This window comes from Pinus tabuliformis, chromosome 9 (genome assembly GCF_031772625.1).
Source record: "Pinus tabuliformis cultivar Carrire ecotype Pingquan chromosome 9, CPIR1, whole genome shotgun sequence".
Taxonomy (NCBI): domain Eukaryota; kingdom Viridiplantae; phylum Streptophyta; class Pinopsida; order Pinales; family Pinaceae; genus Pinus; species Pinus tabuliformis.
Window position 1 is genome coordinate 1,985,974,185 of NC_142307.1, and position 25,497 is coordinate 1,985,999,681.

At 35.0% G+C, this 25,497-nt stretch overlaps 2 protein-coding genes across 2 annotated transcripts in view; both read left to right on the top strand.

The window, feature by feature from the left end:
- The first annotated feature begins 2,822 nt into the window (after positions 1-2,822).
- LOC149156974 (cell number regulator 13-like) lies at positions 2,823-3,257 on the top strand. The gene has a single exon (XM_089444929.1). The coding sequence runs from the start codon at positions 2,823-2,825 to the stop codon at positions 3,255-3,257; it is 435 nt and encodes a 144-aa protein (XP_089301055.1).
- A 5,746-nt stretch (positions 3,258-9,003) lies between these two features.
- LOC149156975 (protein MID1-COMPLEMENTING ACTIVITY 2-like) overlaps positions 9,004-25,497 on the top strand; it is a 64,176-nt gene continuing 47,682 nt past the window's right edge. Inside the window, exon 1 of the mRNA XM_089444930.1 lies at positions 9,004-9,414. Coding sequence (XP_089301056.1) covers positions 9,004-9,414 — 411 coding nt within the window. The remainder of the gene's footprint in view (positions 9,415-25,497) is intronic.

Genomic DNA, 25,497 nt, shown 5'->3' on the forward strand with positions numbered 1-25,497 from the left:
CCTTATACCTTTGTAGATTTTTGAAACCTGCGGCACAAAATAACATGTTGCAATTCTGATGTTGTTTCCATTTTATGATATTTTAAACCAAATGAATTGCTTATTTGAGTTTTATTTTTCTAACTGAATGAGACGACCTTCTTTCCCCCTTACTAAAACCATGATACCCTCATTCCCTTTGCTATTCCCTGCTGCCTTGTTCCACACTGCCATCTTCCAGTATCCTTCAAACAAAGTTGTCTTGCACCCTTCACGCTCATGTGTTTCTATGAGGCAAATTATGTCTCTATTTTCTGCAATAGACCCTAACCCAGGTCCTCGTCTCCATGGGTAACCTCTGCAGTTCCAACAAACTAATCTTAAGTGGCTATGACTTGATTGCTATTTATTTTGACATGCAAGACTCACATTTGAGTCTTTGTCCCTGTTTACCCATATCGACCTTGCTTTTTGATTTCCCGTTGAGAAGTTTGTTGTCTCTTCTTTGTTACCATCTTGTTGCTCTGTTCTGGAAGGAGGTCCAAATCACGCTATCACCGCTTTGCCTTTATAAATCCATGCTCTCTTTCCTTCATCTCTTGCAGCCCTAATCTTTAAAATTTCCTCCCATCTTTCCTCCTATTGTTTTACAGTGAATTTTCTTCTACAAAAAAATGAGAACCCCTCGAGAGATGTTTTTTGCTTAGAATGATATGTTTATCATGCAAGCTAGGCATAACGACTTTTATGGGCCTGACTCTCTCCCTGTTAAACTTACCCACCCTCCATGCTTAGCATATTTATCTTTGTCATAGCAACTTATCTTTCAAGAAGTCTCTTGCAAGGTCAAGAGTACATTCATTTTTCCCATAGTCTTTCTCCCCTTTAATAATTATGTCTGCTGTCCTATTTTGTCATTCCTTGCATTCACTATCTTGCATGTTGTCAACCTGAATATTTGTTTCTCCTTCATTATTAGCAGAATTGCTAATAACTTGAGCCCAAGTTTTGGAAACTTTGGTGGAATCTCCTTTCGTTTCTTCTCTTGCATTCTCTTTATGGTTGTTTATTTGGGCAATCATTTTCCATTTATCCTAGGATGATTTCACATTCACCACATACGTACTTTCCCCTACAGATTTCTTTATGTTTTGCACATCTGCCTTCATGCATTGTCATTTTGTCTTCCTTATCAGGAGAGCTCCCTGTAGCAATGCCACTTGTTCTTTTAAAATTTCATTGCTTTCTGCTAACGCCTTGTTCTCAGCGGTTATTATATGAATTTTATGATCTCTTTCCTGCCCTTTAGCTTCTAAAACCTACAACCTTTGTTTTGCATTTAACAATTCTTTCACATAAAGATCAGATGACCAGGTGAGAGGTGTGGATGTGGGACTATATAAGGGAGAATCATCAACGACTTTTCCTTTGCACTGATTGTTGCCACGTGCTTGTGGAGGAGACTTGTTTGAGTGCTTTTTGCGAAGGGCTCGATTACTTTTCTTTTTAGACCGTTTCTTCCTTGTTTCAGTTGTTCCCATTTTAGACGAGCTATTCTTTGTTTTAAAATGCCCCGATATTGTTTGGCATTGACCCAAACCTACTTCCCAGCTTTGGCGGATGAGGCAATTTTCACTTGTCCTAAATCATTTGTCTCCACATGTTCTGAAATTTCTGGTTCCTTTGTTATGTTTGAATGCATTTGTTGTTTCTCGCTGCTCGATACTTCTGTTGCATAAAAACTCCCCGCTTTCACACTACTCACTGCTCTCATTGCTGCCCACACTCCTCTGCTCACACTGCTGACCACTCTACTCACACTGCTCACCACATTGTAATTTCTCTTTTCACTTTAATTTAATATCTTTGAAAAATATTAATTTCCAATTAAGAATTGAATTGAGTTCTTTAATTTCTCTTTTGACTTCCCACCAAATAATTTAATATCTAAAAAATAAAAAAACAATCGGGTCGTATAAATTTATAACGTAGAAATGAATTTAATATCTTAAACAATTTAAAAGTAAAACAACAGGGAGTAATTAGATTACGTAAACTCACGATTAAATTGTAACTTAAAAATGAATTAAGTATCCTAAACCTTCTAAAAGTGATGGAAAATTGATTTTAATTACCAGATTACGTAAATTGGATGAACCACATTGAATTATCTCTAATATGATTTCAACGGGAAAAAATCACAATTGATTTAGCAGAACGGGGAAGCGGTTGTGTGACGATTACACTAGATTACGTAAATTGGATGAACCACATTGAATTATCTCTAATATGATTTCAACGGGAAAAAATCACAATTGATTTAGCAGAACGGGGAAGCGGTTGTGTGACGATTACACTTAATCCCAATGTAAACTAACAATTATCCTAATTTTTCTAATAAATTTTCAGCCAAAATAGTTCCCCGCCGGAGCAAAACAATCCACCCTAAAAAGCTGACGACATTGAAAACACGTCATGTCTGACACGACGAGTTGATGGCCAACTCACATTGAAATTTCAAGGAACCCACACTGACCGAGTTGAGTTGTCTTGAGTTGTTTTTAAATTTTGATTTGTATTATTTAGAATGGGTTTCTAAGTGTATATTTGGATTTAGCATCTTGAAAAACCCTAAAATGTTTTGGTTCTGCAAAAATTACTTATCAATCTTTATCAATCTTGAGATTTCAATAAATTATTGCCAAATTTGAGAGAAATTTGCTTGCTACTAAGTTAAGCAGATCTGAGCGATATAAAAACCATTGCGCAGTTAGCTGGGGTTAGGCATAAACGTGGGCTTGGGAAATCGAGACGATAAATACAAGAAATTTGCAGGATTGATCATGGCGCCACTAGGTTGGGCAGATCTGAGCAATATAGCAAGCACTGCGCAGCTAACAGGAGTCGATTTCTTCAAGATTATTCATCTGGTAATTGAGGCCGCTAAAAATCCGCGAATACTTAAAAAACGGTGCCTTATTTTTGCACAGCACTTGGAACACGTTTCGGATCTGCTGCAAAAAATTATGACGGCCGAATTGATGGAGGATACTACGACAAGGAAACCTCTGAAGCGATTGGAAAATGCTGTTAAGAAGGCCTGTGTTCCTGTGGATATTTGCCAGAACAAAGGCTATTTTGATCTGTTTACTTCGGGTTGTTACATTGCAAAATGCCTGAAGGAAGCCCAAGAAGAAGTTGATGAATGTCTGAAGATTATCCCGCTCCTCGTCCTGGCCGCTATGCAGCAACAGGTTCCATGTTTCAGCCCTATTTAGTCGTTTATTTTTCGAACTGATTTGATTTTTTTTATTGGAATTTGCTCTATTCTATTTGTTATGTGTTTAGGAGATTTTTGGGTATATTTTCTAATTTAAAACATGTGTTTAGGAGATTTTTGGGTATATTTTTTAGTTTAATTTGTTTTAAATGTAATGGGGATTTGTTAAAGTTACAAAATTAGATTGTAAATATTTCACAATCTCAGTAATTTAACATATTCAGATGTTTTTAAATGTTTTTGAGATGTTAAATCTATATATCTCAAATAAATAAATCAATTTTAAACGACAATAATCAAAATTAACTATTTTTTAATAAAATTAAACAAACCCTTTCAATTTATTCTATTTATAAATCTGATGTAACAATTTGTTTATCCCCACATGAAAATAGCCTTGCTTAAATAGATTCATATTCGCTATTTATTCCATTCAGTTTCTCTAAATAGTAAACAAGGATTCCCCATTAAAGAATAAAAAAGAAACAAAAACAAAATTAATTCGATTCTTCTTCTTTATTAGCAATTCAACTTGAGTCCCAATTTTAAAATCTTTTATGAAATCTTCCCTTTTTTTCCTCTGGCTTTCAAATTAAGCGGCGAGGTAGAATTGTAGCATAGAAATCTGAGGAAAAAACTTTTGGCCAAAAATTCCTTCACGATCGGTAATATCCGGCTCCTCTCTTATATCTCTTATAAGGCAGAGGCTGCGGCACTATCTCGGATTTCAGGGTTCTTGTATAAAGTTCATCATTGTTGTGTATGCATTGCCCTAAAGAAGTCTCCGGCCCAGTTACCCTGTTATTTCGTCAAGCAGGTCGTCCTAGAATTATAAAATATTTTTATAATAAATTAAAAATGAAATGATATTTTAAGGTTTAAAAATGAAATGATATTTTAAGGTTTATAAAATATTTTTATAATAAATTAAAAATGAAATGATATTTTGAGGTTTACGAGATTAAAAATAATTTATAAAATTATTAATTTTTTGTTTTTTATTTTTTGTCATTTTTTTTTTTTCCGATTCAAATTGATGATGTGCTGGCCCAATCTTCCAACAATCCACTTGCTAAAAAGATAATGCCAAGAAACTGATGCTAACATGTTCTCATAACTTTCTGTGATGTCTTTGAATGCATCACATTCCAAAATGAAACTTTCTGTGATGCCTGTGAATGCATCACATTCCAAAATGAAATGTTTTTCAGATTCCACACAGCATGACTTGCAAAATGTACACACTTGTTCTTCCCAAGCTTCTTTAGGCCTTTTCCACCGTCATGTTTCACACAGAAGTTGATGTGAGTTGGTCTTTAATTGAGCAATAAGAACCTTTTCCCTCCACGAAATGCTAGCTCCAATGAACTCTTTTTGTTGTAAATCACACGTAGAGTTGAATTCATCAATTTAATATTTCTTCTTTCTACCCAACTCTTTTCCCCATACCTGTTTACGAAACTTCTCCATAACAAAATCCTTTACCTCTTTGCTATATATTCCATTTTTGCATCCATGTGTAGTTTTGTTTCATCTATGTTTTCTTTCTTCCACTCATGCCTTCATTCAAGATCACAATTGCTTCAATGGGAGTTCCCCCTGTTTCGCTCAACATTATCTCATAAGGTACTGAACTTTTTATTTTGAACTTGCTCATGATCAAGCGTTTTTGGATTTTCTCAATTTGTTTCTATTTTAAGATGGGAGTGCTGCGAGCCCACAATTCACACCCATAGAGCATTATTGGACAAACTAGGAGTCCAAAAAACACTTTAATCATTTTCCAATCTCATAGCTCTGCCTCTCTATATTTGTTTTGAAGAGCATATAATGCTTTCCACCCTTTTAAAATTCTCTACTTTCTGTCATCCTACCAATTAAATTTATTGTTGAAATCAATCCCAAAATACTTATACTCATTTACTTCTTTAATAAGATTTATGATAATTAATTACCTAAATAAATAATTTTAAAATAAGGATAGTTTTATGACAATGAGCTTCCGCCTCTGCCGTTTGTGAAGGCTGTCAGTTTCTTCTTGCATCAAGAGCTAATCGGGAAGAAACATGACTCGCTAACCTACAAGCAGGCAACCTAACCGGCCTTTATGACACGTTGTCCATACTTGATGGGTAATATGGGAAATAGAAAAATGTCTTCCAAATCATCTATACCACGGAGGGGGGACCCTTAATTCTTTTTTTATAAAAATTTAGAAATTATCTATGTTACATACTTCTAAACATGTATTTATTTCTATGTATCTATGGAGTATGCCATTATTGTTCTATATATTCTCAATTTAATTTACTATAAGTTTCTTTTTAAAAATATGTCAGTAGATTTAATTTCACATTTATTTAGTAAACGTGTAATAAGATAAGTTTAAAAACAATGAAAAAACAGTTTTCTCTTTCTTTAAAATTGAATAACTTTTAATTTAATTATTATTTTATTAATTTTCTTAAATATCTATTTTATATCTGAAGTTATTTAATAAAAATTTATTTCCTCTCTATCTTCTTACTCCGCCATTAAAATTTATTCTTATTTCACTAAGATGAAGCTTAGAAATTGGAGTCTGTTTTTTGAGAATTTGTAAGTAAGCTGCCAAAGAAAATATTTTCAAACTTAATCTAGTGATAGAAAATTCTCATTAATAGTTTTTACTATTCAATAAACCAAATATGAATGAACATGGATATTGTAATGATGTGTAGTTGAAAATGTACTTTATGTTAAATTATAATATAAATATATTTTATATTTAGAAAATAATATATATATATATATATATATATATATATATATATTTTAATTTGGTCTATGTATAATGTTTATTATTTTACTAATCATTGAAGGTGGAATTTATGTTTCTACTTTATTTCAAGTAGCTGTATATTGTTTTGTGTAATTTATGAATTTTAAAATTTGATTGTTAATGGCTTATAGTGATCTTGATTATGTTAATTTTTTATTATCTAGGTTGTTTGGTTGTTGATGGCCTGCCATGCTCTTGATTAGACCAATTTTCCATCATCTAGTTGTACATAGTTTGTAAAGTTTAAGCATATTGTGCTTGTTACTAAACCAAATTTTTATTAATTAGCTAAATGCTTTAGCTATTAAAATTTAATAGCAAGTACCATGATCACTCAAATATCTCTAAACAAGCAAAAGGAAAGAAAAAAATACCAAAAATATATGATGGATACTGGCTCACCAATTATTTCAAGAACTTAAAGTGGTGAGAAATACAAAATTGATTTTTTAAAAAAATCACTCCAATAAATTACAAATGTCAAATAAACTTCTTTATTTACCATATTCATCATTTAAATTAACTACCCTTTCATTAAAATTTTACTATTCCTATACATCACAAAATTATGTAGTATTCATTTAAAAAATCCAATAAGAAGGATATTGATGCATAGGTGAAACAATGGCAGCAAAGTGGTGATAGTGTGGAAAAGCAAAATGTTGTGTGTATGGAAGAAGATGAAGACTTAGGTATGAGAACATAAGGGATGTTAATGTCACTGTTAATGTTAACGTTAACATACACAAGATTGCAGACCAAACTTGTCATTTTTCATTGTTTAGATATTTATAATAGTTAACGTTAAGTGAGGACTGTAACATACACAAGATTGCAGACCAAACTTGTCATTTTTCATTGTTTAGATATTTATAATAGTTGGAGTAAGTTACAAGTTCTGCTTGACTATTTGTTTGCCTAATCAAACATACTTGATCGGTCCGACACGTACTTTGACACGAACATAACTGCCTAGATTGTTTTTTTTCGATAAATTGTTTCTAGATCTGTTGCATATGGTTTTCTTCTGCTTCCAACGAATATATGCTATTCATCATTGGGATAAATGAAAGAGTGGAGTTTGATTCACCAAAAGGTTACATATATAAAAGGAGGAATTTAAATGAAATTCTACTTCCAACCAATATATGTTATTCATTATCAACATATGCTATTCATCATCCACATAAATGAAATATCAGAAAGTTTGATGCACAAAAAGTAATATATACAGTAAAAAGTAGGAAACTAAATGTAAAATAAAAATGAGAAAGGGGAGCTGATAAAAAGCCTTAAAAAAACCCTTAAGTGAAGAATTAATATATTGCAATATGATAATATTTAGGTATGAAATATTAGAAAGTTTGATGCACCAAAAAGTAATATATAGTAAAAAGGAGGAAACTAAATGCAAAATAAAAATGAGAAAGGGGAGCAGATAAAAAGCCTTAAAAAACTTTAAATGAAGAATAAATATATTGCAATATGATAATATTTATGTTATGCAACTAGCTCTCAAAATAGAAGAAGAGATATATCAACGACTTCAAAATTAGTCTATTTGAGGAGGCAACCTTCTTTACATTACACAAATGAGAAATTCTTGGATGATTCAAATGACAAAACCTCATTTCTATATATAAGAGTCTAAGGGGTCACAATATAATCAAAGATGACATAACAATAATAATGTAAGGGCACAACAATAACAATAGTGGACTTCTATGGGGCATAATAATACAATATGATGACGGCATGGGCACAACAATAACAATAAGGGGGATACACAGAGAATAACAATGAGAGAATACTCTAGTATAATAGGGACCTAACATGCCGCTCTCCTAATGAGAGAATACTCTAGTATAATAGGGACCTAACATGCCGCTCTCCTTCAAAAAAGTATTGTCCTCAACGCTTGAGTAGTTCTTTATGCATCTCTATAATATTCTCATCCTTCCATGTGGAATCTTCAGCGAATAAGTTTTTCCACTTGATGAGATACTCTGAAATTGATTGATTTCGTTGCTGTCGAGTTCTTGTTTTCGTGACTGCTTCGGGTTCCAATATGATTTTTCTTTCCTAAGCCCTGATGTTTAGAGGAACCATTCTTGGAATCAAATGAATTGCATGATCATGATCACGAATGGGTGGGAGCCTTTGGGAGTCTCAAATACCTTAGAAGGATTGTCCAAGACCTTTTGGAGATCTGGAGAAATAGATGATTTCGATGTTTGAACCTCTAGTGAACATAATTGGGCAATTACGCCCCGTTTTTTCTTTAGAAGTTTTGTCATGCCATTAGAACTGATTATCTTTCTTAATTTTCCTGCGATACCCCTTAATTCAACTTCCTTTCCTTCCCAAAAAAATTCAAGGAAAATTCTCTAATATGATTTCACCGGAAAAAATTTAAAAATCACAATTGATTTAGCAGAACGGGGAAGCGGCTGTGTGACGATTACACTTAATCCAAAGGTAAACTAACAATTATCCTAATTTCTAATAAATTTTCAGCCAAAATAGTTACCTGCCGGAGCAAAAAAATCCACCCTAAAAAGTTGACCACATTGAAAATATGTCATTGCATGTCTGAAATTTCAAGGAACCATCACTGACCTAGTTGAGTTGTCTTTAAATTTTGATTTGTATTATTTAAAATGGTTTTTTAACTGCATATTTGGATTCAGCGTCCTGAAAAACCCTTAAAATGCTTTGATTGTGTAGAAATTACCTATCAACCTTGAGATTTCAATAAATTGCTGCCTACTAAGTTAGACAGACCTGAGCGATATAAGAACCATCGATATAAGAACCATTGCGCAGTTTGCTGGGGTTAGGCATAAACGTTAGCTGGGGTTAGGCATAAACGTTGGGCTTGGGAAATCGAGACGATAAATACAAGAAATTTGCAGGATTGATCATGGCGCCACTATGTTGGGCAGATCTGAGGAATATAGCAAGCACTGCGCAGCTAACAGGAGTCGATTTCTTCAAGGTTATTCATCTGGTAATTAAGGCCGCTAAAAATCCGCGAATACTTAAGAAACGGTGCCGCCTTTTTGGCCAGCACCTGGAACACGTTAGGGCTCTCCTGCAAATAATTATGCCGGCGGAACTGATGGAGGATACTAGGATAAGGGAACCTCTGAAGCTATTGGAAAATGCGATTAAGGCGGCCTGTGTTCCTGTGGATATTTGCCAGAAAAGAAGCAAATTTTATGTGTATACTTCGGGTTGTTACATTGCAAAATGCCTGAAGGAAGCCCAAGAAGAAGTTGATGAATGTCTGAAGATTATCCCGCTCCTCGTCCTGGCCGCTATGCAGCAACAGGTTCCATGTTTCAGCCCTATTTAGTCGTTTATTTTTCGAACTGATTTGATTTTTTTATTGGAATTTGCTCTATTCTATTTGTTATGTGTTTAGGAGATTTTTGGGTATATTTTCTAATTTAAAACATGTGTTTAGTAGATTTTTGGGTATATTTTCTAATTTAAAACATGGGTTTAGGAGATTTTTGGGTATAGTTTTTAATTTAATTTGTTTTAAATGTAATGGGGATTTGTTAAAGTTACAAATTTAGATTTTAAATTTTTCACAATCTTAGTAATTTAACATATTCAGATGTTTTTAAATGTTTTTCAGATGCTAAATCTATATATCTCAAATAAATAAATAAATTTTAAACGACAATAATCAAAATTAACTATTTTTTAATAAAATTAAACAAACCCTTTCAATTTATTCTATTTATAAATCTGATATAACAATTTGTTTATCCCCACATGAAAATAGCCTTGCTAAATAGATTCATATTCGCTATTTATTCCATTCAGTTTCTCTAAATAGTAAACAAGGATTCCCCATTAAAGAATAAAAAAAAAACAAAAACAAAATTAATTCGATTCTTCTTTATTAGCAATTCAACTTGAGTCCCAATTTTAAAATCTTTTATGAAATCTCCTCTTTTTTTCCTCTGGCTTTCCCTTATAATGGGAGCAGAAATTAAGCGGCGAGGTAGAATTGTAGCATAGAAATCTGAGGAAGAAACTTTTCGCCAAAAATTCCTTTCACGATCGGTAATATCCGGCTCCTCTCTTATATCTCTTATAAGGCAGAGGCTGCGGCACTATCTCGGATTTCAGGGTTATTGTATAAAGTTCATCATTGTTGTGTATGCATTGCCCTAAAGAAGTCTCCGGCCCAGTTACCCTGTTATTTCGTCAAGCAGGTCGTCCTAGAATGATATCTTAAGGTTTATAAATATTTTTATAATAAATTAAAAATAAATGATATTTTAAGGTTTACGAGATTAAAAATAGTTTATAAAATTATTACTTTTCTGTTTTTGTTTTTTGCCATTTATTTTTTTCCGATTCAAATTGATGAGGAGCTGGCCCAATCTTCCAACAATCCCCTTGCTAAAAAGATAATGCCAAGAAACTGATGCTAACATGTTCTCATAACTTTCTGTGATGTCTTTGAATGCATCACATTCCAAAATGAAACTTTCTGTGATGCCTTTGAATGCATCACATTCCAAAATGAAATGTTTTTCAGATTCCACAGCCCATGACGTGCAAAATGTACACACTTGTTCTTCCCAAACTTCTTTAGGCCTTTTCCACCGTCATGTTTCACACAGAAGTTGATGTGAGTTGGTCTTTAATTGAGCAATAAGAACCTTTTCCCTCCAGGAAATGCTAGCTCCAATGAACTTGTTGGACACCTAATCCTAAATGGGTTAGTGTGGAAGTTGAATGGACAAAAGTAGTCCAAGAGACCTTGGGATCTGAAACCCAAGAGTCACATATTGTACTATAAATGTATATCTGATGTTAATAAAAAATGAACTCACATGATTTATCTTTCCTATTCTATGTTTCCCATGTGTGTTTAACATGGTATCGGAGCCATGATGTGTGGCCTGTGTAGTTTTCTCACGGTTTAGCAACTGGACTGAGCTGCCTTGAATAATGCTGGCCTCCATTGATTATCCAAACCTGCGCTGCCCTGACATATTCTATTTATGATTCCTGCGCTTCTTTGATCATAAACGTTTCATATTCTCGGAATGATGTCCATCACTTAAATTCGAATTCTGTCTGGCATATTCCCTTGAAATTGCTGTTGCTTAAAACCTGACATACGTTTGAACCGTGGACGCTTGTGTTACAGTGTGTGGGGTCTGTCATATTCCATTTATCAGACTTGCGTCTGACATTACCTGCATTCTGAATAATTTCTCATCTGAATCAGTGTGTAGCGGTTTTGGACGGCCATACAGCTCCAGCGAAGTGTATCAGTGCAAGCATTGATGATTTGTTGAACGCTGCCTAACAAAGAATTGTGGAGGACGCAGCTGGTATCATCGTTCTGAATGAGCAGAGCATTAAAACTGAAATGATGGTGCACTGCACCACCTCTGTCGCTGCCCAGTGTAACGTTTGCCTGAATGCACCAAACTGAATCGGATTTTGCAATTCATTTATGCCATACGCATCTGCCTGAAACGTTCTCTGCGCTTGTCAGCTATGCGTTTTCTGTATTCTCCCATGCAAAAATGCAAAAACGCTTCTGCCATTATTCTGTCCTCAAACGCCTCTCTCGTTCATTTGCAACGCGTCGTGTGTTGTGCTGCGTCTGCCTCTGTTTTCTGAAATCTATTATCTATTGAATGCAAGTTTCTTCGGACCTTTCTCGGCCCAGTCCGCGTTGTTTTCATCGTTTTCCTGCCTTTGACGTGTGAAAGTAGGATTTCTGAAGGAAAAAGGTTTTGCTGCCTCACCATCAGAATTCATCCGAGACAAAACTCCTGCAGGGGAGCTACTGTGACGAACGAGGCTACTCTTGGTCGCTGACAGTGGTAGGCTATTTGCTCTTTCACCCGGCGAATCAATAGCGTTATAGAGAACTGGATTCTGTTTGAACGTGTTGTTAATAAGCTGTTCACCAGACTGCGGGCCTTGTGCTTGGCACATCTTCGACATCTGAGAGCTGCAAAAGCTGTTTTGGGACGTCTCCATTCCATTTTCAAGAACTGAAGCAACGTGATTGCGTTTGCCAACGTTTGCCTGAAATTAAATTGCACAGTGGGTGTTGTGGTCTAGTTGAAGAAGCAAATTGGTGCTGTTTCAGATCCGAACCAGCTAACCGAATCGATTGTTCGTCAAGTTCCGTCCGTCCCTTTCTCGACCAAAACGTTTGTACCACGGGATATCGCAAGAAGGGTCTTTTTATTTATGCCCGTAAGGTATATAAGCTCGTAGGCCTTTAACCCTTTCGCATTAGCAGCGAAAATCAATGTGTTTTTCAAATTAAAAAAAAAGCAGAGCGTCTCCCTTGAATATTCACAAGCTAATTTTATTATATTGAGGTTAACTCGTAATAAGCCGTATGTTACATCGTCTCTGGTGTGGATGCCGTATACTTAATGGATATACATCGCGGCAATTTAGGAAGAGCATATTTATGTATGAATGCGTGTATATATAAATACATACGTGAGATTACAACAGAGAATTGCGTGGGGAATGAGGCAATCCGATGCCTTTGAGCACACAGTAAAGGGGCTGTAGAGAGCGTGGACTTTGGGCAGAGAATATATACATTATATATATATATACAGCGAGAATCCGTTCATTTGGATGGATAGAGAGATATGTTTAGGAGGGACCCAATTGAATTAGAAGATGGTTGCCTACAAGTAATGCAGACACGCCTCCTCACACGTGGTATACTCAACCAAACCGAGTCAAGAGCTGAGCCGCGTGGTGGAGAAAACCAACGAGAAGTAGAAGACGAAGCATCGTGGAGAGTGTGGATTTTTGAGATTAGAGATTGACAGCGCCAACGCTGAGCAGACTGCTTCTTAATCAGCTTTTCACTTTGCAATCCAATCCAATATCCTATTCCACCCTTCACCCACCGCCACCCCGGAAGTCTGTTTTTCTGTACAATTTTGACCACTGGGCATCCTCTATACGTAAAATTCTGGTTACCCACCAGGAAGTATCGCGTGTTTTTTTAGACTTCTAGAAGCGAGGACTGAGCTCCCGGAGGCATCTGTTTTAAAGCTTGCTTTGAGCTTTCTTTTCCAGTAGTTAGTTATTTGATTCATATTGGTTGCAGAGGATTTTCAGAGTTTGATGATGATACAAGGACTGTGCTGAAGAGGGAATCTATTCTTCCATTTCCTGGGCAGCGTACTTGTTTCTTCGTGGCATAAAGAATGATCTAGCCCCAAGGCTACAAACTTGTATTTTCTGTGGTTGTTTCAGTTGAGCAGCATATCACTGTACCTGTGCTTGAAATCTTAATGAGTATGGACTATTGGAAGTGATGTTTGGTGATGTACCTCTGCTATAGAGGGTCTCAAACTTCCTCATCTCATTGGATGTGTGGCTGTGAATATATTGAAGACACTCCATATTTATTTCTCTGTCTTGGAGCTGAATACGTTGCATATATTATCACTGTGGTGTTTTCTCTGTAATGATGGAGCTTCTTTGATGTTATAACACTTATCTACAGCCACTGTTCTTCCTAACATTTGCTGAATTTAAAGAACAGAATCTCTGAAAGTCCGGTGATATTTGTATAATTTTGACAGTTTCAAGATATCTCTGGTTGATTTTTCCCTTTAAGCTATAGGGCTCTCTTGTGCAACTTGAAGATATTTAGCAGCTTACATTTTTCTGTGGGATTTGGAGGATTTTTAAGGTGTAGAAAAATGGCTAAGCTTGAAAGAATATTAGAGTTATTGAGAACTCTAATCATGTCCACTGCTAACAGCACAGTCAAAATTAACAAAGCCTCTCTTTCAGACATTCAAACATGTCTGCAATATGCACAAGAAAAGATAGAGTTTTTGCAGCTTGAATCACAACTGCAGCAGGAAGAATTACAGCAGTGGAGTCATCATTCTGAACCTGTTTCTGTTCAGAACAATGAAACAGACTCCCATAAACAGCAAGTCAATAATGTTACAGTTCATTCAGATAAAGCAGCAGTTGTACATGCAGATGCAGAAGTTCAGTCTGCACTTCCCAAGCCCATCATCAGACCTTGGGAACAGCTTGTCCACAACAAGCACAGAACTGGTCTTGGATATGACAAGGACTTGTCCTTTCATATTCCAGACTACACCAAGCCCATTCAGTTTCAGAGTGCTGGATTCATTTATGACAGTTCACCTGCTCCTCATGACAATTCAGCTTCAGCTGTTCCAGACTCTGCCCCTCTTCCACAACAGCAGCAGCAGCAACAACAACAACAATAACAACAGATCTTAAAATGCCAACACTGTAACTGAGTTGGCCATTTGAAAGATCACTGTTTTGATCTTCATCCATGTAAGCACTGTCATAAAACCAGTCATTCTTCACATAGATGCTTCAGAAATAAACGTCCTGCAAGAACAAAGATTCATCTTGGATGGATCGCTTCTTGGCAATGGGCATCAACAGCCAAGAAGATATTCCAAACGCATGTTAGAACTTGTTCTAGAGTATTGAACAGTCTTGCAGTTGAGTTTTCTCCATCTTCTCACCTTGTACCTGACAGGGGGGGAAATGATGGTCATCTACAAGCTTCAAAGTCACATCAAACGAGCCTGAGCCACAACCTGCCACACCAGTTTCAGAGTTGTAGCCAGAGACAAAGATGCCTGAACATGCCTTCAGTTGGCAATCTGGGACACTACCTCTAGCAGAAGACTCCAGCTTCTTGCCAGTTTTGGAAGAGTTCCAGGAATTACAGAGTTGTTGGTCATCCTTAAACCATCACAGATTAAGAACACTTCCTCTAGCAGAAGACTCTAGCTTCTTGCCAGTTTTGGAAGAGTTCCAGGAATTGCATTAAGCATTCCAGAGTTGTTGGTTATCCTTAAACCATCACAGGTTGAGACTTCCCTTTTCAGGTTGAAGTTTTACCTTTTATGCGGGGTGAGACCTCCCTTTTATGGTTGAAGGTTTCCCTCTTTAAAACAATAGGATCACTTCCTCTAGCAGAAAACTTCAGTTTCTTGCCAGTATTGGAAGAGTTCTGGGAACTGCACTAAGCGTTCCAGTGTTGGTGGTCATCCTTAAACCACCGCCCTTTTTACCAACATTTCATAGAGCACATTCAGCCTAGTGCTGCCATGCATTTTTTGTACATTTTGTATTACAACTCTCTTCTTGGACTCATACATAACCCTTCGGATTAAGGGGGGGAATGTTGGACACCTAATCCTAAATGGGTTAGTGTGGAAGTTGAATGGACAAAAGCAGTCCAAGAGACCTTGGGATATGAAACCCAAGAGTCACATATTGTACTATAAATGTATATCTGATGTTAATAAAAAATGAACTCACATGATTTATCTTTCCTATTCTATGTTTCCCATGTGTGTTTAACATAACTCTTTTTGTTGTAGATCACACGTAGGGTTGAATTCATCAATTTAATATTTATTCTTTCTACCCAACTCTTTTCCCCATACCTGTTTACGAAACTTCTCCATAACAAAATCCTTTAGCTCTTTGCTATATATCCCATTTTTGCATCCATGTGTAGTTTTGTTTCAGCTATGTTTTCTTTCTTCCACTCATGTCTTCATTGAAGATTGCAATTGCTTCACTGTTTCACTCAACATTATCTCATAAGGTACTGAACTTTTTATTTTGAACTTGCTCATGATCAAGCTTTTTTGGATTTTCTCAATTTGTTTCTATTTTGAGATGGTAGTGCTGCGAGCCCACAATTCACACCCATAGAGCATTATTGGACAAACTAGGAGTCCAAAAAGCACTTTAATCATTTTCCAATCTCATAGCTCTGCCTCTCTACATTTGCTTTGAAGAGCATATAATGCTTTCCACCCTCTTAAAATTCTCTTCTTTCTGTCGTCCTACCAATTAAATTTATTGTTAAAATCAATCCCAAAATACTTATACTCATTTACTTCTTTAATAAAATTTATGATGATTAATTACCCAAATAAATAATTTTAGAATAAGAATAGTTTTATGACAATGAGCTTCCGCCTCTGCAGTTTGTGAAGCCTGTCATAGTTTCTTCTTGCATCAAGAGCTAATCGGGAAGAAACATGACTCGCTAACCTACAAGCAGGCAACCTAACCGGCTTCTATGACACGTTGTCCATACTTCATATTGGGGTAATATGGGAAATAGAAAAATGCCTCTTTTTTAGGTCTTCCAAATCATCTATACCACGGAGGGGGACCCTTAATTTTTTTTCTATAAAAATTTAGAAATTATCTATTTTACATACTTCTAAACATGTATTTATTTCTATGTATCTATGGAGTATGCCATTATTGTTCTATATATTTTCAATTTAATTTACTCTAAGTTTCTTTTTAAAAATATGTAAGTAGATTTAATTTCACATTTACTTGAAATTTAGTAAACTTGTAATAAGATAAGTTTATAAACAATGAAAGAACAGTTTTCCCTTTCTTTAAAATTGAATAACTTTTAATTTAATTATTATTTTATTAATTTTCTTAAATATCTATTTTATATCTGAAGTTATTTAATAAAAATTTATTTCCTCTCGATCTTCTTACTCCGCCATTAAAATTTATTAATTGGAGTCTGTTTTGTGAGAATTTGTAAGTTAGCTGCCAAAGAAAATATTTTCAAACTTAATCTAGTGATAGAAAATTCTCATTAAGAGTTTTTGCTATTCAATAAACCAAATATGAATGAACATGGATATTGTAATGATGTGTAGAATCTAGTGATAGAAAATTCTCATTAAGAGTTTTTGCTATTCAATAAACCAAATATGAATGAACATGGATATTGTAATGATGTGTAGTTCAAAATGTACTTTATGGTAAATTATAATATAAATATATTTTATATTTAGAAAATAATATATATATATATATATATATTAATTTGATCTATGTATAATGTTTATTATTTTACTAATCATTGAAGGTGGAATTGATGTTTCTACTTTATTTCAAGTAGTTGTACATTGTTTTGTGTAATTTGTAAAGTTTAAAATTTGATTGTTAATGGCTTATAGTGATCTTGATTATGTTAATTTTCTATTATCTAGGTTGTTTGGTTGTTGATGGCCTGCCATGCTCTTGATTAGACCAATTTTCCATCATCTAGTTGTACATAGTTTGTAAAGTTTAAGCATATTATGCTTGTTACTAAACCAAATTTTTATTAATTAGCTAAATGCTTTAGCTATTAAAATTTAATAGCAAGTACCATGCTCACTCAAATATCTCTACACAAGAAGAAGGAAAGAAAAAAATACAAAAAATATATGATGGGTACTGGCTCACCAATTATTTCAAGAACTTAAAGTGGTGAGAAATACAAAATTGATTTTTTAAAAAAATCACTCCAATACCATAAATTAGAAATGTCAAATATACTTCTTTATTTACCATATTCATCATTTAAATTAACTACCCTTCCATTAAAATCTTACTATTCCTATACATCACAAAATTATGTACTATTCATTTAAAAAATCCAATAAGAAGGATATTGGTGCATAGGTGAAACAATGGCAGCAAAGTGGTGATAGTGTGGAAAAGCAAAATGTTGTGTGTATGGAAGAAGATGAAGACTTAGGTATGAGAACATAAGGGGATGTTAATGTCACTGTTAATGTTAACGTTAATGTTCAGTGAGGACTGTAACATACACAAGATTGCAGACCAAACTTGTCATTTTTCATTGTTTAGATATTTATAATAGTTGGAGTAAGTTACAAGTTCTGCTTGACTATTTGTTTGCCTAATCAAACATACTTGATCGGTCCGACATGTACTTTGACACGAACATAACTGCCTAGATTGTGACTTCAGATTGTTTTTTTTCGATAAATTGTTTCTAGATTTGTTGCATATGGTTTTCTTCTGCTTCCAACGAATATATGCTATTCATCATTGGGATAAATGAAAGAGTGGAGTTTGATTCACCAAAAGGTTACATATAGAAAAGGAGAAATTTAAATGAAATTCTACTTCCAACCAATATATGTTATTCATTATCAACATATGCTATTCATCATCCAGATAAATGAAATATCAGAAAGTTTGATGCACCAAAAAGTAATATATATAGTAAAAAGGAGGAAACTAAATGTAAAATAAAAATGAGAAAGGGGAGCTGATAAAAAGCCTTAAAAAAAACCCTTAAGTGAAGAATTAATATATTGCAATATGATAATATTTATGTATGAAATATTAGAAAGTTTGATGCACTAAAAAGTAATATATATATATAGTAAAAAGGAGGAAACTAAATGTGAAATAAAAATGGGAAAGGGGAGCAGATAAAAAGCCTTAAAAAACTTTAAATGAAGAATAAATATATTGCAATATGATAATATTTATGTTATGCAACTAGCTCACAAAATAGAAGAAGAGATATATCAACGACTTCAAAATTAGTCTATTTGAGGAGGCAACCTTCTTTACATTACACAAATGAGAAATTATTGGATGATTCAAATGACAAAACCTCATTTCTATATATAAGAGTCTAAGGGGTCACAATATAATCAAAGCTGACATAACAATAATAATGTAAGGGCACAACAATAACAATAGTGGACTTCTATGGGGCATAATAATAACAATATGATGACGACATGGGCACAACAATAACAATAAGGGGGATACACAGACAATAACAATGAGGGAATACTCTAGTATTATAGGGACCTAACATGCCCCTCTCCTTCAAAAAAGTAATGTCCTCAACGCTTGAGTAGTTCTTTATGCATCTCTATAATATTCTCATCCTTCCATGTGGAATCTTCAGCAAATAAGTTTTTCCACTTGATGAGATACTATGAAATTGATTGATTTCGTTGCTGTCGAGTTCTTGTTTTCGTGACTGCTTCGGGTTCCAATATGATTTTTCCTTCCTAAGCCCTGATGTTTAGAGGAACATTTCTTGGAATCAAATGAATTGCATGATCATGATCACGAATAGGTGGGAGGCCTTTGGGAGTCTCAAATACCTTAGAATGATTGTCCAAGACCTTTTGGAGATCTGAAGAAATAGATGATTTCGATGTTTGAACCTCTCGTGAACATAATTGGGCAATTACGCCCCGTTTTTCTTTCTTTAGAAGTTTTGTCATGCCATTAGAATTGATTATCTTTCCTAATTTCCCTGCGATACCCCTTAATTCAACTTCCTTTCCTTCCCAAAACAAATTCAAGGAAAATTCTTGAAAATTAAAAGTTTGTCATATGCAAAGATTGTAACCAGCACTCCTAGTACAACATCAACACCACCCATTGGAATGGAAAGCATTGGACTATTCAATACATATTCTCCCATGGATAGCTTGATATTATGGCACTTTTCGAAGCAATTTATGGTTCCTCCATTTGCAGCCATCACTTGACACTCTGGTGCTGGATATAGGAAGTAATTCAATTCCTTGGTTATCTTACAATGAATAAAATTATGGGTACTACCTGAATCAATCAACACTATTACATTTTTCTTCTTGATGTGTGCTTCTATCTTGAGAGTTTGTGGAGTGGTAATTCCTGCCAATGCATTACAAGATATGGTCAAATTCATTTTTTTTTTTTTTTTGGTTCTCTGGGGTTGGTTCCTGGTGTATATCCTATTCTTTTGATGTTTCCTACTCCTTTTATTCCTCCTCTTCATAATCTATGTAAAATAATTTATTCTCAACACACTTATGACCTTTAGTGTATTTTTTATCACAACTATAACAAAGGCCTGTTGCTCTTTTTTCTTCCAATTGTTGTGGTGTCAACCTTGTAGGTTGTGGAAGGCTAGGAGCAACAACACTTCCATATTTATAGTTGTGAGTGGTAGGCTTTCTTGTTGCCATAATTTTACTTTCAATTTTTTTTGTCAACCTGAATGCCTTTTCTAATGAATCAGGTTCCCAAAGGCGAACCTCATGTTTGATGTTATCATTTAAAGTCCCTATGAAGACATCAATCCTATGCTCCTTCGGAATATCATTTACCCTTATATTCAATTTTTGAAAGTCCTCAATGTGCTCCACCATTGAACGCTTTTGTTTGAGATTTATCAATTTGCTAAAGAAGGTGTTGTTTTTTGTATCCTCATAATGTGTTACCATTTCCTCTGTAAAAATTGACCAAGTGACAATTTGTTTACGAGAGCAAAACCATTGATACCATACAAACTGATTGGGTTCTAAATATAAAGTTGCAATGCGTACCTTTTATCTATTTTATACATTATGGAGATTAAAATATTGCTCCATCTGTAGTATCTATGTTACGGGATGCTTGCCTCAAACTTCCTCATATCGATCTTTGGAATATGGTGGGTTTTCAATCCAACGTTAGAGTCTATTAAATCATGATTAACATTTCTTTTATTCTCATCATGAGTTTCCTCTACAACTTTTTCTCCATTAAGAATCCTTTCTTGTAGCAACTTTGTCAAACCTTCTTTTAAACCTTCCATGTCTTTTTTCAAACCATCCATCTTAGCTTCTGTCACTTTTTATGAAAGTGAAATTTATTGCATTTGGTCTCGTGATTTTGATATATCATGTTGCATTTCTTCCTCTTCTTCATGTGTCATAGTAGAGATTTCAGGTTGATTACTAGATGTTCCTTTTTATTTCTTCAGGACATCAATTAATGATAATTATGCTTCATTATGCCCCTTGAATCACTTCAAATTAATTTTTCAAACAAAACTTATGAAAATTTTAAAAACTACACATTTTATTTTCCGCTTTGTAGGAGCTCGATATTGAATTTGTTGTACCTATATAATTTCGGATCTCCAAGGTATCAAATTCCTTCCTGTGGTATCACTCTGAGCCTTCTTTCCAACTCCACAAGTCATACCAAGATTGGAGTCTTCAGAAAAAAGTTATGTTTGATCTCCCACGATGACATGATTATAGACTAGTTTAGTAGAGCGAACTTATATGGAGTGCCACCTGTCACTGTTTCGACCTTCGGCCTTGAAATTGCTACACGAAAAACCACAGTCTGTTCACTTTCAATCACTTATAACAGAATTCAAATCTGATGCCTGAAACGAAAGTTATGAAGTAGGTCACCTATTTGAGACACAATTTTGGAGCTTGTAAAAACCCTAACTTCCTTGGATCATATCTTTGAAACTATAGCGAACCAAGGTCTGAAATTTTTAAACGAAGTTCACCAATATTTCGTCTCCACATGATAAAGTTATAGAAAAAAAGTTATAGAGAAAATTCCAAGATGACTTGTTTGAAGAAGCGAAACCTTAGAATCTCAAGCTCTGATACCAAATGTTATGCAACCAACTCACAAAATAGAAGAAGAGATAGTTCAATGACTTCAAAATTAACCTCTTTGAGGGGGAAACCCCCTTTACATTACAAAAATGAACAATTCTTGGATGATTCAAATGACAAAACCTCCTTTCTATATATATAGGAGTCTAAGGGGTCACAATAGAAACAGAGTCGACATAACAATAATAATGTAAGGGCATAACAATAACAATATTGGGCTTCTATGGGGCATAATAATAACAATATGTGGACTACATAGGCACATCAATAACAATGAGGGGGATACACAGACAATAACAATGAGGGATTACACAAATATATAGGGACCTAGCAATTTATAATATTTAAATATTAATATTAATATTAAATATTATGATATTTAAATATCATTACTAATGAATATAAAATATTAATGATATGTAAGAATTAATTATTGATATAAACTTTAAAGTATGGTGATACAAAGGATAAGAAAATTTTAAATGTAAAGGAATAATGTTATTAAGGAGTTAATTTAAAAGTGGAGGGAGAAGGGGTTAGTTAGTTACCAACACGATGGTTAGAGTAGGAAACCTATTCTCACTAATTTTTCAACCTTTGTCTCTATTGAGGTTATTAGGGTGCTTCCTTATTTCGACGAGTTCCTTGAATTGTCTATGATGATAGTGATCATTAGTGGCAATGATGCAAGTATTTTCAATGGAAATATGGTGTTTAGTATTATTATAGTGTTTAGCTAATGTCGAAGTTTTAAATGATTATGCTTTATGTCTGCAGAGTGTTCATGAATCTTAGTCTTTATGGAGTGTCCAATTTCAACAACTTAGGACTTCCCACATGAACAAGGAATTAAATAAACATATTTCTGACACATAGGATCAGTGAGAGAGTAGATTTGAATGGTGTTTATGGGCTTAAAGGTGGCCATAATGTTTTTCTTTTCCAAAATATAGACAATCTTGTCAGTAGTTCCATGAATCATGAATATAAGGGAGATGGACTTTGCCAACAACATTATTCATTTGATCTTTTTCTCTTGGCCTTTTATTAGCATTTTGGAAGGCTTTGATACCTTGTTGTCTCTTGAATCCATTCTCTTTAAAAACCTCGTAAGATGAGTCTTTTCGGTTTCCAGATTGTTCTTGGAACAATAATGGGACAACATCCCGACGTGTCCAGTGTTAGAAAATTATATATTACGGAGCAATATAACACATAAAATATTGCAGAAATATAAACACAGAAAACACACAAAACAAGAGAGACACAGATATACGTGGTTCACCTAGTTTGGGCTACGTCCACCCCAAACAACCAGTTCTTCCTTTCTATTATCCAGCAAAATGAAGAGACACAACCTACAGCAAATCCGCTGTAATATCTCTGTTTTCTCTCATAGTCTCACCTCTCTGTTTCTCGCTCACAGAATACACACCTATATCACAGCCTCAAATACAATATCCTCATACAAATAGAGGGGTTGCCTTCTAGGGCAAAAATCCCTAAACTAAACATAAGTTCTACCGTCAGATCATCCGCCAATGAACGACCCAGATTGACTAGAAATTACTATACTTTTACAAGGCAATTTTACAGCTGTTTTTAGCTTTGGGGGCGCTGCCCCCGAAACCCCCCGCACCCCCCGCGTGGAGGGGTGTACAAAACTTCCTGGGGTATACATCCGGCTGAAACAAAGACCTCTGAACAATCATGCTCCACACAGAACAATCTCCCACTTGGAGAATGATTGTAGCAACTCCACCGCTGCTTCATTTGCTGGACAATGGAAAATGGAAAATGGAAAATGGCATCAACCCATGGTACTCATCCACCCATATTATTCATCGACCCATGGAATTTACCCATGGTATTGTAAATGGCATCCGTCCGTGGTACTGTAAAATCCACCCATGGTACTCATCCACCCATATTATTCATCGACCCATGGAATTTACCCATGGTATTATAAATGGCATCCGCTCGTGGTATTGTAAAATCCACCCATGGTATTCATTCACCCATGGAATTGACCCGTGGTATTGTAACTGAAAAATACTATAAGTAACAAGTCACATTTTGTAAAAGGACAGATTGTCTGCCACAATGTAGCCTTTACAATTATTATCGGTTTTAATAAAAAGTTTCTTTGTGGTTTTGTTTATTGGGCATTCTCCTATTTTTCTTCTCGCATTTCAATTTTTTTCAGATCTTGGGGGTCTTTCTCGCAAGATCCATTTCAATCTCTTAGATCTTGGGGGTCTCCCCCCAAGATCCGGATCAGTGGTATCAGAGCAGGTTATGATTCCATGGGAATGAGGGTTTGATGCATATTTCAGTTTCAAATTTTGCAGCAACGTTCAACAAACTTCAGGCATGTGCTACATCCTCCACAGAGCATTTTCTTGGGCCAATCGGGAAGAATATTTTTTATTTATTTATTTATTTATTTATTTTTTTGCAAGAAAGTTTTTGGGCGGCGAGTTTGCAGATTAGATCTGAAACATTTGGTACAAAATTTACAAAAACAAATATCAGATCTGGATTCTTTGCGAAAAGATATCAAAATTCAAAAAAGTATTTCCCGAATTAGAGTCCAGATGAGGGAGATATCGCTGATTTAAAATCAGCTACGTCATAGAATTTTTTTCTGACGACAACTGGTGGACGACAACTCTTCTGTCATTTTTTGAAGTTTTTGTGTAGAATTTCAGAAAAGGGATTGTAGATCTGAGCTCTTCTTGAAAAATCACCCAATTTCAAAAAAAAAAATGGGTCTAATCAGAGTACGGATGTGGGAGATATCGCTGATTTAAAATCAACTATTCTATGATGGCAGAACTGTTGCAGCGCGAATCTGAGATTCTAGAGTGTTCAGATAAGGATTTTTATCACATGGGAAGATGCAAAATGGTCCTTCTGCTTCCAAAAACAGGTTATAATAAATATTTTGAGTTATATTGACTGAGTTATGCCCATTTTAATTCTGAATCAGCATTCGAAGTGGGTTCCCATTGGAGACGTGCCATCCCACCCCACTTTAGTAGACGCCTGCGTCACTTTCATTAGTTTCAACATAACAGCATTCGTCTTGGGTTATTTGGAGATGTGCTCTCCCACCCCAGGCTATGTAGGCACCTGCTATTTCATCAGCAACCAACATCACGGTTATGGGTCAACCGCATAAAATCCTTGTCATCGAAGTCCATTTGCTAGGCCGCACACTATTAGTATCATAGTTGGTCACAAGAATTACAGGGTATCTCTATCCTCGGATCTTCATTTGTCATGGTTATGGGTCATCCACAAATCCACATTTCATCGAAGTTCATTTGCTAGGCCGCACACTATCATCATCACAGTTGGTCACAAGCATTACAGGGTATCTCTATCCTCGGATTTTCGTTTATCATGGTTATGGGTTAACCACATAAAACCCTTATCTTCAGTGGCTCTTCATATTCAACAAAGGCGTCACAGGAGGGAACTTTACGCACTAGGGACCATTGCTTCTTAAGGAGGGAGGAATGATCCGAATGGAAAATGGCATCAACCCATGGTACTCATCCACCCATATTATTCATCGACCCATGGAATTTACCCATGGTATTGTAAATGACATCCGCTCGTGGTATTGTAAAATCAACCCATGGTACTCATCCACCCATATTATTCATCGACCCATGGAATTTACCCATGGTATCATAAATGGCATCCGCCCGTGGTATTGTAAAATCCATCCATGGTATTCATTCACCCATGGAATTGACCCGTGGTATTGTAACTGAAAAATACTATAAGTAACAAGTCACATTTTGTAAAAGGACAGATTGTCTGCCACAATGTAGCCTTTACAGTTATTATCGGTTTTAATAAAAAGTTTCTTTGTGGTTTTGTTTATTGGGCATTCTCCTTATTTTTCTTCTGGAAATTCAAGTTTTCAGATCTTGGGGGTCTCTACCCCAAGATCCATTTCAAGTTTTCAGATCTTGGGGGTTTCTCCTCCCAAGATCCATTTCAATCTGTTAGATCTTGGGGGCCTCCCCCCAAGATCCAGATCACCAGCCATATATGGGAAATATGTTATGTGGATACTTTGCATATCAAAATTGGGT

What these genes read in the sequence shown, in the direction of transcription:
- LOC149156974 (XM_089444929.1), top strand. Translation starts at nt 2,823, where the DNA reads ATGGCGCCACTAGGTTGGGCAGATCTGAGCAATATAGCAAGCACTGCG.